This window comes from Numenius arquata, chromosome 6 (assembly GCF_964106895.1).
Source record: "Numenius arquata chromosome 6, bNumArq3.hap1.1, whole genome shotgun sequence".
Lineage (NCBI taxonomy): Eukaryota > Metazoa > Chordata > Aves > Charadriiformes > Scolopacidae > Numenius > Numenius arquata.
Window position 1 is genome coordinate 2,041,720 of NC_133581.1, and position 17,108 is coordinate 2,058,827.

At 64.7% G+C, this 17,108-nt stretch overlaps 2 protein-coding genes across 2 annotated transcripts; one reads left to right on the forward strand and one right to left on the reverse strand.

Moving 5' to 3' along the window:
- Window positions 1–4,434: 4,434 nt before the first annotated feature.
- CD6 (CD6 molecule) lies at window positions 4,435–10,456 on the reverse strand. The gene is made up of 13 exons (XM_074149221.1): window positions 10,399–10,456; window positions 8,755–8,811; window positions 8,040–8,111; window positions 7,607–7,915; window positions 7,203–7,502; window positions 7,009–7,077; window positions 6,709–6,849; window positions 6,420–6,548; window positions 6,223–6,324; window positions 6,039–6,119; window positions 5,727–5,921; window positions 4,897–5,061; window positions 4,435–4,752 (listed from the first exon to the last, which is right to left on the reverse strand). The coding sequence occupies exons 1-13, from the start codon at window positions 10,451–10,453 to the stop codon at window positions 4,655–4,657; spliced, it is 1,773 nt and encodes a 590-aa protein (XP_074005322.1). The 5' UTR covers window positions 10,454–10,456; the 3' UTR covers window positions 4,435–4,654.
- Window positions 10,457–12,712: 2,256 nt separating this feature from the next.
- On the forward strand, window positions 12,713–16,008 carry SLC15A3 (solute carrier family 15 member 3). Its single transcript, XM_074148696.1, has 8 exons — window positions 12,713–13,240; window positions 13,779–14,068; window positions 14,145–14,298; window positions 14,384–14,479; window positions 14,599–14,767; window positions 15,277–15,435; window positions 15,570–15,728; window positions 15,851–16,008. Exons 1-8 carry the CDS (start codon window positions 12,713–12,715, stop codon window positions 16,006–16,008), a joined length of 1,713 nt encoding a protein of 570 aa, XP_074004797.1.
- Window positions 16,009–17,108: the final 1,100 nt, after the last annotated feature.

The window sequence follows — 17,108 nt, forward strand, 5'->3', positions numbered from 1 at the left end:
GGCCACGGCCGGCCACCTCCTGGGTGGCTGAGCCGGAGGATGCCGGGGGGGGCACCGCCGCCTCTGCTACCCGGCCTGGGGAAGGCAGGCGAGGGGGGGGACGGGCAGGAACAGGCTGTTTTTCCTCCCTCTGTGGTTTTCTGCGTCACGTCTACTCGCTCGTTTGAAGTCTCGAGCTTGGCAGCTGCCTCCCCAGGTCCTGCCGAGCACCAGAGCAAGAGCAAAAGGGGAGAGAAAGGTGGTGGTGGTGGGGTGGGGGGGTTCGGCCCCCATCCCGGCATCCCCCCCATCTCTGCAGAGGGTGTGAGCGCAGAGGGAGGGTGAATATACCCGCTGCTGGCGGGGGCCCCACAAAGCTGCTGGTGGCTGGAAGACAGGGCGGGCAAGTGAGAGCCCAGAGTTGGCACCGAAAGGAGAACTGGGGGTGGGGGGGTGGGGACACGAATTCGGGGGGGGGGGGGGTTCTGGGTTGTTGGAGCTGGTGGCGTTCACCAAAGGAAACCCCAGCACCGGCAGCAGCTCGGAGCTGGATTCCAGTGGGGAAAACTGGTGACGGCCACTAAACCCAACAGTCCAAGCCCCCACGGGGGCCGGATCCCACCCTGGCTGCCCGCTGTCACCTAACGCTGTCCCCTGCCAAAAAATAGCCTTCCTTTGCTTCCCTCCTCCTCCTCGCCGGCTTATTTCGGCTCTGCCACCACCACCCCTCGCCACTGCCTGTGGTCACCGGTCGAGGCGAGTGGCACCGGGGGGCAGGAAATGTGCCGTGCCGGGCGCTGGCCGTGCCACCGGCTCCTGCGAAGGACCTCCATGCCATGCCACATCGTGCCAAGCCACACCGCGCCGTGCCATGCCAAGCCACACCAAGCCACCACGTGCCCCACAGGCCACGGCGGCACCCGTGGTGGCCCCACGGGACAGGGATTGGGAGGTTTCATCCGGGCATTATCCCGGCTTCTCCCGGTGGCTGGCACCCCCGGGACATTGTACATCCCTGGCAAGGGCGTGTGGGGGCACAGGCGGTGATGGTCTGGGGCAGGGAGAGGCGTTAATTGATTGTGCCCTAATTAATTCCTCCAAATCCAGGTCATGCATGCTAACGAAGGCAGCTGTTTTCCATTCACCCGGTGGCATTTCTGCTGGAAGGAGAGCACCCGGCTGGTGCCTGGGGAGCGGTACTGGGGGAACTGGGCAGCTCAGAGAGGTTTGGGGGGCTCCTGTCCCCTCCCGGTGCCACCACCCACTCCATGCTGCTGCCCAGAGCCGCGGGATGCTCCGGTCCTCAGCCCCGGAATGGGGACTCGGCTCCCCTGGGAGTTTCCTGCCCCAAATCTCTCTCCGGGGTGAAGATTTTCCATGACACAAGAGGAAGCTCGTTGGAGTGCAGTGGGTGGCAGGCGGCCGTGGGCTGCCAGGCGCGGGCGGAGAGAGATGCCAGGTGATGCCAGCAGCGTGAGGATGCCATTTCCAGCCAGGCCCTGGCATCCCTGGAGGGGACCCAGCTCGGCAACGCCCTCCTGGCTCCTTTGGGAGCCTCCACATCCCCTTTTCCAGGCAGAGAGGGGGGGCCCTGCCTGCCCCTGCCTGTGCTGGGCAGTGCTGAGCCCCCCACCATTGCAGGGCATCACAGCCCCCACTGGTTCCCATCCTCTCCCAGTCATCCGGGGGGTCCTGCTGTCCCCCCAAGACCAGGCTATGATGGGAACAAGCCCTGCCGGGGTGTCCCTCAGGGAACTGAGGGTCCTGCTGCCCCCCAAGACCAGGCTATGATGGGAACAAGCCCTGCCGGGGTGTCCCCTAGGGAGCTGGGGGTCCTGATGGCCCCCCAAGACCAGGGGGAACAAGCCCTGCCAGGGAGTCCCCCAGGGAACCGAGGGTCCTGCTGCCCCCCAAGACTAGGCTGTGGTGGCAGTGAGCCCTCATGGGGTGTCCCTTGGGGAGCTGGGGATCCTGCTGGACCCCCAAGACTAGGCTGTGATGGGAACAAGCCCTGCTGGGGTGTCCCCTGGGGAGCTGGGGATCCTGATGGCCCCCAAGACCAGAGGGAGCAAGCCCTACCAGGGGGACCCCAGGGAACTGAGGGTCCTGCTGCCCCCCAAGACCAGGCCGTGATGGGAGCGAGCCCTGCCGGGGTGTCCCCTGGAGCTGGAGTGGTGGGGTGTCCTGGTGCTGCCCCCCACCCACCCACCCATGGGCTCTGGGCTGGCACAGCCTTGGCAATGCCCTGGGAAAGGGGTGCAAGACCCAGACGCTTCCCATGGGACTGAGCTGGGGCTGCCCCAGGGGTCCATGGGGTGGGGGGAGCCGAGCCCCTCTCACCCCAAATCGAGCTGAGGTCAGCGATTCGTCCCCCAGCATCCCGGGATGCTTCACCTCTAGGAAAGGTCCACCTCCTCCTTGTTAACCCAGGGTGCCTGAGCCCCACAGATGTGGGTCCAGGCCTCCCCTCCGAGCCTGGGGCTGGCTCTGGAGGCTCCAGAGATGCCACGGAGCAGGATTTGTGCCACGGCTCGGTTAGAGCATCCCTGCTTGCCGCCGGCAACGCGAGTCCGCTCAGCATCCTCCACAGGCTCCAACAGATAAGGATGATTATAATATCTTTCCGGAGGGGCCGGAGCGGGGGGAGCCGGGCGGCGGGGGGGGGGGGGGAGGACGTGCTGACAAGAAGCCTTTGAAGAGGCAGGAGCTGCCTTTGGTGGGAGCAGGGATGGTTTTTTTCCGGCTGTCATCACGCCGCCGTTATCCTAACGACGATGGAAGAGGCATTTCCCAGCGCCTGTCACCTCGAATAAAGGGTTGGCACCGATGTACCTGTCTCCTGGCTGGGGGTGACACGTGGATCCTTCGCCCCGTGTCCCAACGGGGACTGGGTTATCCCCCCGTGGGAGCATCGGTGCCCCTCGGGGCATCGGTACCCCCCAGGAATTGGTACCCCCTGTGGGAGTTGGTACCCCAGGGGCATCAGCATCCCTCAGGTGGCTGTGGGACCACGCCGTGGTCCAAGTGGTGCCACCAGCAGCCCTGGCAAAGATGCCACCGCCTCCCCCCTGGCACGGGGAGCTGCGAGCGTGGCTGGGGGGCACCCCCCGTGCCCACCCCCGGTCCTGCCGTGCTGGCAGCAGCCGACTCCTCGCTCTCGCTCTTTTCCCCCCTTTTTTTTTCTTTTTTGTCTGGGGCTTTGTTGCTATTTTGGTGTTTCCTCCGTTGTTGCGGCCGCGGCCCCTTTTGTTCGGGGCTGCCGGAGCCTCTCGCCTCGGTAAACAGCTGAAGGATGTGGTGGGGGGGGGGGGGGGGGAGGAAGGCTAAGAAGGGGGGGGGGGCAAATTTTCCACGGGGGTGGGTCTGAACCCCAACCTCTGCCGTGGCTCCACCTCGTCGTGCCCCGGGGCGGGGGGGGGGGGGGAGATGGAAAGCCACCGGCGGGTGCCGGGGTGGCAGATGTGCCACGGGGTTTGTTGGAAAGAGCCAGGGAAGCCCCCCCCCCCCCTCACCCCCACCTCCCCGGGGCAGGGGGGGGGGTCCCCAGCCCCAAGGGGGGATGGCTGGGTGCTGTGTCTGGCTTGGCTGGGTGAACCCCCCCCCAGCCCACCAGTGTCCCTGTCCCAGAGTGACGCTGCTTCGCTCTGGAGGACTGTGGGGTACCCCAGCACGGGGGATGCTGGAGGGGGTTATCCCTCCCTCGGGGGGGGTGTAGCCCACCCCCTGAGCTCTGGGTGAGGGGCACAAATCCCCCCCCTGGGCTGGAAGCTGGCTATTACTCTCCCATTTTTGTCTCATTTTTGTCCCCCTTTTTGTCCCTGCTTGGTGTCTGTTCCCTAACCCCAGGTTGGGGTGAGAAGGGTCCGGGACCCCCCCAGCACCATCCAGTGTGGTTGGGATGGGACCCCAGTGCCTTCCCTGCCAGCATCCCTTGAGCCCCCCCCACCCCAACCAGGGTTTCTGGGCACGGTGGCCAGCGTGTCCCCGGGATGGGGAGGAGAGTGGTCCAGGGGGGTGCGGGAAAGCTCGGGGAGGGGGGTCTCTGGCTGTGGGACACTGTCACCCCATGTCCCCACCACCTGCCTCCCTGCGGGGCCACCCCCGGGGATTGATTGCCACCCCCGGGGACCAATTGCCACCCCCAACCCTGGGGATCTCTGGTGCTGTGGGGCCGGATCAGGCCCTGCCTCCCCCCCTCCCTGCTACCCGGGGCTGGGGACAGGGGGTCCGGCTGTTCCTGCCCTTGGGGACAGCTCTGTGGGCAAGGGGGGAGGACATCACCTGGTAGCCAAGTCCTGCAGGCGATGCTGCTCACTGTCACCAGCCAGGCAGAGGATGGCAGAAGGGGACATCTTTGTGTCACTTATACCTTGTTGCCCTGTGGGAGCGCTTGGTGGCCCAGCCTCCTGGCGGGGCTGGTGACCTGCCACCCCCTATGGCCGAGGGAGATGGTGACCTGCTGGGAAAAGCTTTTAATCGCAGCATGTGGCCCGGCAGAGCTCACCCGTGCCGAGCGTCCCCTGGGTGACACCGGGACCTGTCCCCCCCCACCCCGGCACGGAGGAGGTGGCTGGGAAAGTTCAGAGATGTTGGCAGTGGGATGGCTTGTCCTCGGCCACACGCGGTGCCAGGTCCCCCCCTGCCACGTCCCTCTGTCCGTGGACGTCGGGCAGCCTCAGTAGGCAGAGCCCTGGATGTCATCGTAATCGCTGCCCTCGGAGGAGTCGGGATCCTGTGCGTGTCCCCCCGAGGGACAGGAGGGACCTGGCCAGCCTGAAAGGGGGAGACGCCATCAGGGAGGTGGGCAGGGAGCGGGAGGAGGATGCTGTGGGGACAGAGGAGCCCTGATGCCTCCCCTCTCCCGTCCCCCCCTCCCTGTGCCACCCTGATCCTGCCCTGCCAATGAAGGGTCCTCACCGGGGTGTGAGGACGGGTCCCCTTGTGGCTCCTCGTCCTGCAGGTTCTCGTACCACTCCCCCGAGGAGGTGCTGGAGCTGTCATCGGGATGGGGCTCTGCCGGAGACACGGGTGCCCAGGGATGGGAGAGCACTGGGGTGGGCAGGCATGGCGCTGCTGGGGGAGCTGGGGGAAACGGGGACTCTCAATGGCACCTTCCATCCCTGTACCCAGCCCCTGCGGTCCCCTGCTCCCATTCCCTCCCTCCCTGGGGTTGTCCCCATCCCTGCTCCCATCCCCAGGGTTTCTCCATCCCTGCTCTCCCCCTCCAGGGCTGTCCTTGCTATTCCCTGCTCCCATCTTTGGGGTCCTCTTACCCCCATTCTGTCCCAGAGCTGTCCCCATTCCTGCTCCCATCCCCAAGGTCTCTCCATCCCTTGCTCCTGTCTCCAGGGCTGTCCCCGTCCCTGCTCCCATCCTTGGGGTCTCTCTATCCCTTGCTCCTGTCCTTGGGGGTCTCTCCATCCCTGCTCCCATCCCCAGGGCTTTCCCATCCCTGTTCCCATCCTTGGGGTCTCTCTATCCCTTGCTCCCATCCTTGAGGTCCCCATCTACCCCCATCCCTGCTCCCATCCTTGGGGTCTCTCCATCCCTTGCTCCCATCCTTGGGGTCTCTCCATCCCTTGCTCCCATCCTTGGGGTCTCTCCATCCCTGCTCCCATCCTTGGGGTCTCTCCATCCCTTGCTCCCATCCTTGAGGTCCCTCTACCCCCATCCCTGCTCCCATCCCCTGGGCTGTCCCCATCCCTGCCCCGGTCCCTGGGACCCCAGAGCCCACCGGTGATGCCCACCTGTGCCGGGGTAGTTGTTGTAGCCGTGGGTGGTGGGTGCTGCGTGCGGGTGGGTGCCATCGGCAGAGGGCGGGGGGCAGACCCAGGCGTGCGGGGGGGCCGTGCTGTTGTTGCAGTAGGGCTCAGTGGAGGAAGAGGAGGAGGTGGAAGAGCTGCTCGCCCTGCCGCGGGATGGGGGGCCCAGCCTGGCCGGCACTGCGGGGCAGAGGGCTAACATTAGCCCCCGGGGGTGCAAGGCTGGCCCCCTCGCCCACCCGCGGGCAGGATGGGCAGTGGTACAGGACAGAAGGACGGCCACCCCTGGTGTCATACCCCTTGCAGGGAACGGCTCCATCCCATCCTGGTTGGGCATCAGCGGGAGCGACTGGTTCCCGGGATGCTGGCGCATGGAGTCTGTGGGGAGGGCAAGGAGGGGACATCAGCCAGGGCACCCTGGGACAGCCCAGGACAGGGTGATGGGGGTCCCAGGGGTCCCCAGGGCCAGTGGGATGCTCACTATAGAAGGTGGAGAGGGCCACGGGTGGCTTCCTGCTGAAATCGTAGTGTTCGTAGTCGGAGTCGGAGTCCTTGGCGCTGGGAAGGTCTGTGACCGGTGGGTCTAGGGGACGAAAGGGGACAGGGCAGCCATCACCACCAACCGGGACCCACTGCCCCACAGCCCCCCGGGGTGGCCCACTGACCCGCCAGACCTACCTGGTCCTTTGGGAAGGCTGGTGGGCATCTCCCTGTAGTCGTTGGAGGTCCCGGAGGGCACATCGGGGCTCTGGATGCTGTGGGTCATCAGGACCGGCCCAGCCAGCCCGGGGGAGGACACGGCATGGGCTGTGGGGACAAGGGGGGGTTACACCCTCTCAACTGCTCCATGGCACAGTCGGCCCCAATCCTGCAGCCCAGGGAGTGGGGTGGCCCTGGCTGGGCCACCAGTGTCACCCCCTCCATTGCCAGAGCCCCCCCATGCCCCCGCCGGGGGCAGCTTCCTTACCGCTCATCTTCCTCACCCTCAGCAGGGCGGCGGTGAAGGCCAGCACGGTGAGCAGGATGAGCGCCGTCAGCACCAGGCAGAGGATGAAGAGGGGCATGTACAGGGGGGACTGTCCCCCCGCCGCCGGGGAGCCCTCCTCGGCTGAGACAGAGAACGGACACAGCTCGTGACACCCAGGACATCCTTCCTCCAGGTGAAAGGGGGTGAGTTGGGTGCTCCCTGCACCCCCCTGTCCCCCCCTTCACCCCCCCACCATCCCAAGACCCAGGTGTCACGGCTGAGGCTCTGTAGGACACTCACCGCTCAGGACGGTGACGTTGCTCGGTGGCACCGTGGCCATCAGGGTGGGTGTCTGCAAGCCCTGGGAGCCTGGCAGGAGGGGGACGGGGATGGAGAAGGGGTAGGGGGACAGAAGAAAGCAGGTTACAGCTCATCTGCAGGGGACGCAAAGCCCCCCCAACACCCATGGAGGAGGCGGGGGGGTGTCCCATTACCATTGCAGACCACGCCGGCAGCCCGGGACTGGTGGCAAGGAGCCGATTTATTGTAAGCCCACCGGCAGTGGGCCAGCGAGGGCTGCAGGCTCTCGCACTGGTAGAGCATCCTGCCGGGCAACGTGTGGTGGAAGAAGAGTTGCCGGAGGGGCTCGCCGCAGCCCAGGCTGCGGCACAGCACCCTGGCCTCCGTGCTGTACCACGTGTTGTCGCACACCGTGCTCCACGTGCCGCGGAAAAAGACCTCCACCCGACCGGCACAACCGTCCTGGCCACCAGAGAGCTGCCATTCCTGGTGTTCTAGGGGAAAAAAAGGGAAGATGGTGGGGGGGGATGTTCTACCTGATCCTGGAGCCAAAAACCCCTGCCCGGTGGCTACCGGCCCCGGCAAACGCTAGCCCCACCTGAGCACACCACGCCGGCGTCTTCCTTGTGGCTACAGTCGTGCTCCGTCATGGCCGGGCAGTCCCAGAGATGGTCCTCGTGTCCCTCGCAGCCCACCTCGTCCCGGAGGATGGGACCGCTGCCCCGGCCGAAGGTGGCCTCGCCGTGGACCCTCACGGCACGGCCGCAGCCCAGTTGCTGGCAAACCACGTCCCCGTCGGCCACGTCCCAATCGTCGTCACACACCGTGCCCCAGGAACCCCCCTCTTCCATCTCCACCCGGCCCTCGCACCGGCTCCGGCCACCCACCAGCCTCACCGCGGTGGGACCTGGAGGAGATGGAGGGGCAGGGGGTAGTGGTGGCCCTGGGACTGTCCCCCATTGCCACCGCCACCCCCAGGCTCTCCCCCTTCCCTACCAAAATGGGGGTCCAAGGAGGTTCCTGGCTCTCACCTGGTGCCACCGAGGTGTTTCCAGCCACGCTGCCCGCCGAGGTGCTGGGGGGTCCCGTCAGCTCCATGGGGACTGCAGGAGGAAGGGACAAGGGGGTATGAGCCCACCGGGACCCCCCCATGTGGGGCTGAACCCCCCGAGCAGGGCAGGAGGTGGCACGGTGGGAAGACGGGGCTGATGGCCACAGGACAGATGGACACCCAGAACCCCCAGAGAGCGCTGGCAGCCACCAAGGAGAAAGCAGGAGTGAGGTCTGTGGGTACCGGGGAGGGAGGGGGCAACCCCCCCTTTTTTTGGCTCATTCCCGGCTCTTTTGGCAAGATGGGGGGGGACGCGGCGAGGAGCAGACGGACCGGCTGCTGGGAGCTCGGTAGCTCGCAGATGGCAAACTGGTGGCACATGGCTCTGGTGGCACCCCCGGCACAAGCCATGGGGAGGGTGGGATGGGGTGGGGGGGCAGCTGGAGAGGGTGCACCCCCCGGAAAATGATGCTGATGCGGGGAAAGGTGGCCAAAATGGCATCCTCGGGCTGTCACAAAATGGGCGGCTCTTCTTGCGCCCCCTAAAAGTCAGTCCCCGTGTCCTCACGTCAGCCCCTGGCGGGGGGGGACACACACAAACGTGCCCTGGGGCCGAATCCCACCGTGGGGTCTGCTCGTGGGATGGGGGGAGCAGAATTTGGCCCTAAATACGGGGATATCGGGGCACCACTCACCCGTGGGAACGCTGGAGCGGGGGGTGCCGTCCTGAATCCGGGGTGCCACCGCTGCCCCTGCCAACAGAGAGGGTCTGGTGCTGCCTGTACCCCCCCCACCTGCACCCCCAATATGCCCCCCCCCTCCCCCCACGATTCAGGGCCAGCATGGTGGCATTTGAGGGGTTTTTTCCCCTCCCCATGGTCACCCCAAGGGCACGACATCATTTCGGGCCACCAAAATCCCACCCTCCCCGTGCCCTCTCCCCCATCCCTTTGCTCCGACACCGGGGCTCCCACGGTTGTCACCCCCCCCCAAAAAAAAAAATGCACCATTTGGCTCGTTTAGGGGTGAAGAATTTACCCCTCCCCCCCCCCCCAGAGGTGAGATGAGGTGCCTTTGCTGTCATCGTCACCGGAATTGTGGCTTTTTCTCTACCCCGGCTGCACGGGGCACCATGATGCGATCATTGCAATAATGATTTCTGACCAAAAAAGGGCATTATTTTTTTTTTTGCACCGTGCTGAGAGAGCACCCCATATTTCCCCGTCGAGAGGTGTCTATAGATATTTGGGGGGGGGGGGGACGGGACACGGCTGGTGGGGTGCGTTGGGTGGGTGGGTGTCCCCTGGGGAGCTGCTGGCCTCCATGGGTGGCCACCACCTGAACGTTCAAAATATTAAAGGCAAATAGGAAAGGGGATGAGGGTGGGAGAGGGGGACGTGGGGAGGGAATAGGGGGGGACATGGGGGGGTCCCAGGGTCGGCAGCATCGCGGTGGAGGAGCCGTTAGCGGAAATAAGGGCGATAGCGACCGTTCCCCGGTTGATCGGAGGCGTCGAGGCTGCCTTCTGGCAGCCATTTCGGGTGTGAAACCCTCCTAAACCCCACTGGTTTGGGGGGAGCAGGTGGCATTGTCCCCAAATAATGTCCTGGGGTGATGCTGGTGACATGAGGAGATGGGATGAGTTCCCCAAAAGCCACCCTGGGGTGATGCTGGTGACATGAGGAGATGGGATGAGTTCCCCAAAAGCCACCCTGGGGTGGTGCTGGTGACACGAGCAGAAGGGACAGGTCCCCCAAAACTGCCCCAGGGTGACACTGGTGACACAGGCAGATGGGATGGGTTCCCCAAAAGCCGTCCAGGGTGATGCTGGTGACAGGAGCAGATGGGATGGGTTCCCCCAAAGTCATCCTGGGGTGATGCTGGTGATATGATCAGATGGGATGGATTCCCCAAAAGCCATCCCGGGGCGACACTGGTGACACGAGCAGATGGGATGGGTTCCCCAAAAGCCACACTGGTGACATGAGCAGACAGGATGGGTTTTGGTCCTGCCAAAACCAGCAGAGCATCTCCCTGCCCCATAGGGCTGGGACCTGGTGGACGGACTGGCCCCAACAGCCCTGTTAGGGTCCCCAGAGCCACCAGCCCCCAAGCAGGGACACCTTTCCCTTGGTCCCACCGGGTGTCAAGGAGGGACAGAGGTGGCACCAGCTGTGCTGAGCACCTGGAGAAGGAGAAGAGCTGGGCCCAACCACCACCTGTGACATCCCGCCCCAGCAGGACCCAGCCCGGGGAGGTGACAGGTACCCCAAAACCAGCAGAGCCATCACCCCAGTGTCCTGGCACATGGAGAGGGACGGGAAGGGACATTGACCTACCTTGTTTGGGCGCGGTGGCGGAGAGAGCCACCAAGAGCAGGCAGAGCCCCTCCATCCTGCTCAGCGGCCGTGGGGCAGCCCCATGGCGGTCGGGGAGCCGGGGGGGTGGTGATGTCGGGTGGTCCTCTGTCCTCCTGCCACCTCTCTCAGCGTCTCGGGGACATGGTTGGGATGTGGCCCCGCGCCCTGCCTGCCGCTCACGCACTCTCGGCTTCCGGCTTGTGGTCAGAGGCTTCAGGAAGCCACCTCCGTGCCGTGGGGCGGGGGAGCACGATGGGGTGGCTCCATCCTGCAGGCTGGTGGTTGAGGAGGGAAGTGGGGGGAGTCAGATTCTGCTCGGGGACCACGCCACGCTCCTGTGGCGTCCCTCGGGGACATGGTGGTCCCACCCCAGGTCACCCTCAGGTGGGTGGACATGGATCTCGTGGGAGCCACGACTTGCAGGTCCCTGTGTGTCACCGTGTCACCAAGTGCTGGTGACAGCATGGCCGGTGGGTCCCAAGCTCTGGGACATCCATGGGGTGATGGAGCCGGGCACGGGGCTCCCTCCTTCTGCCCCATTTTCTGGGGCTGAGGTGACCAGGAGGACCCTTACGAGGCCACGGGAAGGTGTGACATGGCCAGCACCTTTGGGTGCTGCCTGCCAGAGGGTCCCTCACACCCTGCACGTCCCCTGGGGACCCTGAAGACGTGTCACCCAGCTCCCCTGGTGCCAAGCCCTGGCAGGAGGGAGGTCAGCAGCAGGTAGGTGGGTGTGACGAACAAACTGGGCTGTGCTGGGTCAGCCCCCACAGCTGCAAATAGGGATTTAAGGTTCTTTCCTTGCTCAGCTGCTGGTCATCACCAAGGTCATCAACCCCCCTGTCCTGGAGAGCTTCTCCCTCTGCCGGGTGGGGCTGCTGGATGGTTGTGGGGATGTTGGAGGATCATGGGGATGCTGGGGGTCGTGGGGATGCTGGGGACTGTGAGGATGCTGGGGACTGTGGAGATGCTGGGGGCTGTGAGGATGCTGGATGGCTGCAAAGACATGGGATGACCATGGGGATGCTGGGAACCATGGAGATGCTGGGGGCACTGGGGAGGCTGGGGGCTGTGGGGGTGCTGGGGACCTTGAGGATGCTGGATGACCATGGGGATGCCGGGGACCGTGGAGATGCTGGGGACCGTGGAGATGCTGGGGGCTGTGGGGCTGCTGGATGACCATGGGGCTGCTGGGGGCCATGGGGCTACCAGAGGCTGTGGGGCTGCTGGGGACCATGGGGATGCTGGGGGCCATGGGGCTACCAGAGGCTGTGGGGCTGCTGGGGGCCATGGGGACGTCAAGGGCCGTGGGGCAGACAGGGCAGCACTGCTTTTGGCCCCTTCCCCTGTCTCGGGGTGTGGGGGGGGATGGGGGGGGGGGGGCAGAGGGGCTTTTTTGGGCTGGGGGTGTGTGCGAGGGCTTGGAGGAACTGGAAGATGTTGTAAGGGGCTGGAAAGTCCCATGGTTTTGAGGGGAACACCGGCTTCCTTCCTTTCTCAGCTGCTAATATTTTATTTTATTTTATTTTATTTTATTTTATTTTATTTTATTTTATTTTATTTTATTTTATTTTATTTTATTTTATTTTATTTTTTATACCATTTTATTTCATTTTTCTATCATTTCAAACTTACGGAAAGCAAAAAGCTTTGCGCTCTCTGTCTCGTTGCTGAGTCCGGTGGAAAATATCAGAGAGCGAGAGGCAAAGAGCCCCCCCCCGCCCCCTCCGCCCCCCCCCCACCCCCCCCCAGCCCCATTTCCTTAGGAAATCAGGCTGCAAAACAAACCCCTGCGTTCTTGGGGGTCAGGGATTTTGGGGGGGGGGGGAGGAACGGTGTGGTAGCCCTGAGCTCGGCTACTGACCCTAGGGGGGGCTCTGGGGGGGTGCACGACACCCTGGGGGGCTCCGACACCCCCAGAGCAGGGGGACACCCCAGCCTCAGCGAGGGGCTTTGGTGCTGGGGACCCAGCAGGGCTTTGCTGGGGTGGGGGGGGGGAAGTGAAGCCCCCAGACCGAGGGCGAGGGGGGACACACACACACGGGGAAAGCCCCCAGAAAGGAGAAGCCGCGTTGGCTGACGGGGAATTTTCGTTTCTGAGCCCGTCATATGATGCAGGAATGGGGAACTGGGAGCCGGGGAGGGACAGGAGCCGAGGACGCCCAACCCCGGGGACAACTCGGAGAGGGACCAAGGGGGACCGTGAGAAGGGGCCGTGGTGGGATGGGGACCCCCCACTTGAAGTGGTGAAGGGCAGCGGAGCCAACGACCAGAACCACGGTGCTCCCGGGGCATGGGGGACGGCGGGGAGCGGAGTCCCTTGCTGGGGGGGACACCCCTCAAGGGACGTGGGGTGGCGTGCGTGGCCCTGCTGGTGGTGGAAGGGCTGGAGAGGGCAGCGTTCTTCGGCATCACGGCCAACTTGGTGCTCTACCTCAGCAGCAGCACCTTCGGCTGGGGGGGCACCCAGGCATCCTGCGCCTGCCTGCTCTTCCTGGGGGCTTCCTACCTCCTCTCGCCCGTGGGTGGCTGGTTGGCTGATGTCTACCTGGGCCGCTACGCCACGGTGGCCACCAGCTTCTTGCTGTACCTGCTGGCCGCGTCCCTGCTGCCCGTCACCGCCACTCTGGACGGGCGCCTCTCGGTGTGTGGGCAGCTGCCGGCTGGCACCATCCGAAACTGCTCTTGGCACCACGGTGGGACGTGTCAGGGACAGCCCCCCCAGCAGTACTGTGCCCCCACCATCTACACCGGCCTCCTGGTCTTGGCGTTGGGCGTCAGCTCCATCAGAGCCAACCTCACCCCCTTCAGTGCTGACCAGGTGAGCATCCTCCTCCTTCTGCCCCTTCCCAACCGGCCATGGAGCTGTAGGGGCTCCCTTCCCCATCTCCCATGGGGGTGGAGGAGATGTGGTTGCACCCCCATAGACCACCTCTGAACCCTTGGAGACCCTTGGAATGTCCTTGCTGGGGGAAGGAGGCAGGGAAGCCAGGAGGTGAGGGGTGGGATGGGGCGTGGGAAGGTGGTGGGATGGGACACGGGGGATGTGGAAAGGTGGTGGGATGGGACACGGGGGATGCGGGAAGGTGGTGGGATGGGGCGTGGGGGATGCGGGAAGGTGGTGGGATGGGGCGTGGGGGATGCGGGAAGGTGGTGGGATGGGGCGTGGGGGATGCGGGAAGGTGGTGGGATGGGACACAGGGGATGTGGAAAGGTGGTGGGATGGGACATGGGGGATGCAGGAAGGTGGTGGGATGGGACACGGGGGAGATGGGAGGGTGGTGGGACAGGGGATGAAGCAGAAGCCCAGCATTCAGTGCTGTGCCAGGACTGAAAGTCACATCCCTCCATGCTGGCAGGTGAGGGACCGGGGAGGTGACGCCACACGACGCTTTTTCAACTGGTTCTACTGGAGCATCAACTTGGGGGCCATCTTATCCCTGCTGGTGGTGGCCTTTGTCCAGCAGAACATCAGCTTTCTGGCCGGTTACCTCATCCCTGTCGCCTGTCTGGCCTTGGCCCTCCTCATCTTCCTCCTGGCCACCCCCACCTTTGTCACCAAGCCCCCCACGGGCAGCCAGGTCTCTGCCGTGATCAAGCTGGCCCTGCAGAGCTGTGGTTGCACCTGTCTGGGGGGCACTGGGACCAGGTGAGAAGGGGGGGGGTGGTCTGTGGGGTGCTGAGCCATCCAACCCTGGTCTTTCCCACACCGTCGCTCTCCCCAGGACGAGCCGGTGGGATCCTGGGGACCCTGTCCCCACCAGCGGAGCCCAGCCTGGAGCTCCTTCCCCCGAGGAGGACCTTGCCAACTTCCAGGTGCTGGCCCGGATCCTGCCGGTGATGCTGACCTTCATCCCTTACTGGATGGTCTACTTCCAGGTGAGGTGTGGGAGGGGCTCTGCACCAGGTGGGGACCATTGGTGGTGGCAGGGCCACCAGGAGCCACCATCCCGCTGCCTTTCAGATGCAATCGACGTTCTACCTGCAAGGTCTACACCTCCACATCCCCAGTATCTTCCAGCATGGTCAGGACCACACCAACACCCTCCAGGGCTACACGGTGAGGGATGGGGCTGGTGGCCGCGTGGACCAGTTGGATAAGGCCTGGGGTGGGAACATCCCATGGGATGCTGAGCTCCTCAGCAAGGGCTGGGGCTTGACTGGCCTTTGCCCCCCCAGTTCCCAGATGCTTGGCTACTCCTGGCCAACATGGTGGTCTTGCTGGCCTTGGTGCCCCTGAAGGACCACCTCATCGACCCCTTCCTAGCCAGGAGGGGGCTGCTGCCCTCGGCACTCAAGCAGATGGCCATGGGCATGTTCTTCAGCCTCGCCTCCATCCTTGCAGCGGGTAGGACACGGGTGGTGACACTGGGGTGGGGATGCTGGAGTGGGATGATGGGGTGGGGACGCTGGGAGGGGACGGTGGGGTGGGGATGTTGGGATGGGACAATGGGGTGGGGATGGTGGGGTGGGGATGCTGGGATGGGAAAATGGGGTGGGGATGCTGGGATGGGAAAATGGGGTGGGGATGCTGGGATGGGAAAATGGGGTGGGGATGTTGGGATGGGACAATGGGATGGGGATGGTGGGGTGGGGATGGTGGGGTGGGAAAATGGGATGGGGATGGTGGGGTGGGGACGCTGAGGTGGGGATGTTGGGATGGGACAATGGGATGGGGATGGTGGGGTGGGGACGCTGAGGTGGGGATGTTGGGATGGGACAATGGGATGGGGATGCTGGGATGGGAGGGTGGGGTGGGACGCTGGGATGGGGATGCTGGGATGGGATGCTGGGGGTGGGATGCTGCCACGGGCAGGGATTTGGGGGGGCTCAGCCCCCCCTTCCCACACCCCACAGGCATCCTGGAGCATCAGCGGCTGCAGTACGTGCTCCGCAACCAGACGGTGCTGCAGCTCATCGGCAGGGACCGCTACCCGGCTGTCACCCTGCCCATCTGGTGGCAGGTCCCCCAGTACCTGCTCATGGGCATCAGCGAGCTCTTTACCAGCATCCCCGGTGAGCGGTGCCCACCTCCCCCTGGCACCGGGGGCATCCTCCGCAGCTCCCCCTCCCCTCCGCGGCTGGGGAAGTTTGGTGGAGGGACCCCAAAAGTTCCAACCTTTCCCCGTGGTTTCTCCGCTTTCCCGCAGGCCTGGAGTTCGCCTATGCCGAGGCCCCCAAGTCCATGAAAGGAGCCATCATGGGTCTCTTCTTCTTCATCACCGGGGTGGGCTCGCTGCTGGGGTGGGGGCTACTGACCCTCCTCTCCCTGCCCACCCATGGGTGGATGCGCTGCCCGGAGGGCTACGGTGAGCACCGGCACGGGGACAACAGTGTCACCTCCCGCTTGGGGTGGTGGGGACAGGGTGTAGGACATGGCGGGGTGTCTTGAGGGCCACCCCCCGGGCTCTGACCACCCTCCCTCCCGCAGGGAGCATCAAGAGTTGCCGCATGGACGACTACTTCTTCCTGCTGGCCGGGGTCCAGTCGGTCACTTGCCTGCTTGTCACCTGGATATCCAGGCGCTACCGGAGCCAGCCACCGTGGCCAGGTGTCCCCCACCTCTGCACGGAACCGGAGGAAGACTGATGTGGTGCCACCGGGGGTGACAGGGTGTCAGCCCCCTTTCCCCGGGGGACAGGGATGCTGGTCCAGAGTGGGGACAGGAGCGCCAGGTAGCCAGAGCGGTCACCACATCTCTGGGTTTTTTCTCTGGGGGTCACCTGCTGTCACCCAGGGTGATGTGGGGGTGTCTCGGGATCACTGGGACGGACTGGGGGTGACTGGAGGGGTGGAAACCCCCACGGCACCCCTGAATAAAGGGACCTGTGGTGGCCATTGCAGGAAGGACATTTCGATGGGGATATCGGGGACGACACTGGGGACCAGCCACGGTGGGGTGGGGGACACCTAGGACAGGCTGCTCCCTGGGGCTGGAGGGGCTGAGGAGGAGGAAGGCAACAGCCCCATGGCAGGACAGGGAGGAAGGAGGTCCCTGTCCCCAAGGTCACCCCGGCTGGGCCAGGGCCAGGATTGTCCCCGAGCCCTTCCCGTGACTGGCTCCCCACGTGGAACCAACGTCAAGGCCACTTTTCCGTCCCCCCCCCGCTAATCCCCCCCCCCCACACCCCGGGGAGCCCAGCCGTGCCTGGCAGAGCCCGTCCCCACCGTCACCTCCATCTTTCCCCCCGGGGGACGGTGACATGATGGTGACCCGGCGGGGGGGGGGGGGGGGACGGGACGACAGACCCGTGGGGGGTGGGGGAAGGGAGGGGTGCCGCCTGTCTGTTTTTTTAATTTTTAAATATTTTATTTTTGTAACAACGTCAGAATTAAAAATCTTCCATAAATAACAGCCCCTCACCTCGCGGCGGCCCCTTCCCGGGGGGGGGGGGGGCGTTACAGGTAGAAAATGCCAGTTGTACAAAACGGATGCGTGGGGGAAGAGGGGGGGGGGGGGACACGACAAGGAGACCCTCCCCGGGATCAGACCACAGGACTCCATCATCATCATCATCATCATCACTATGAACACAATGGCGCAATGAGAACCCAAAGCAGTAAGGGCACGCTTCCCCCCCCCCCCCCCCCCTTCCCCCGGATTCTCCCCCCCCCTCCTAGTGCCACCGAGGACCCCCAGGAGGGGGATACTCTGAGCGTGTGTGTGTGTGTGTCCCCCCCACCTCCTC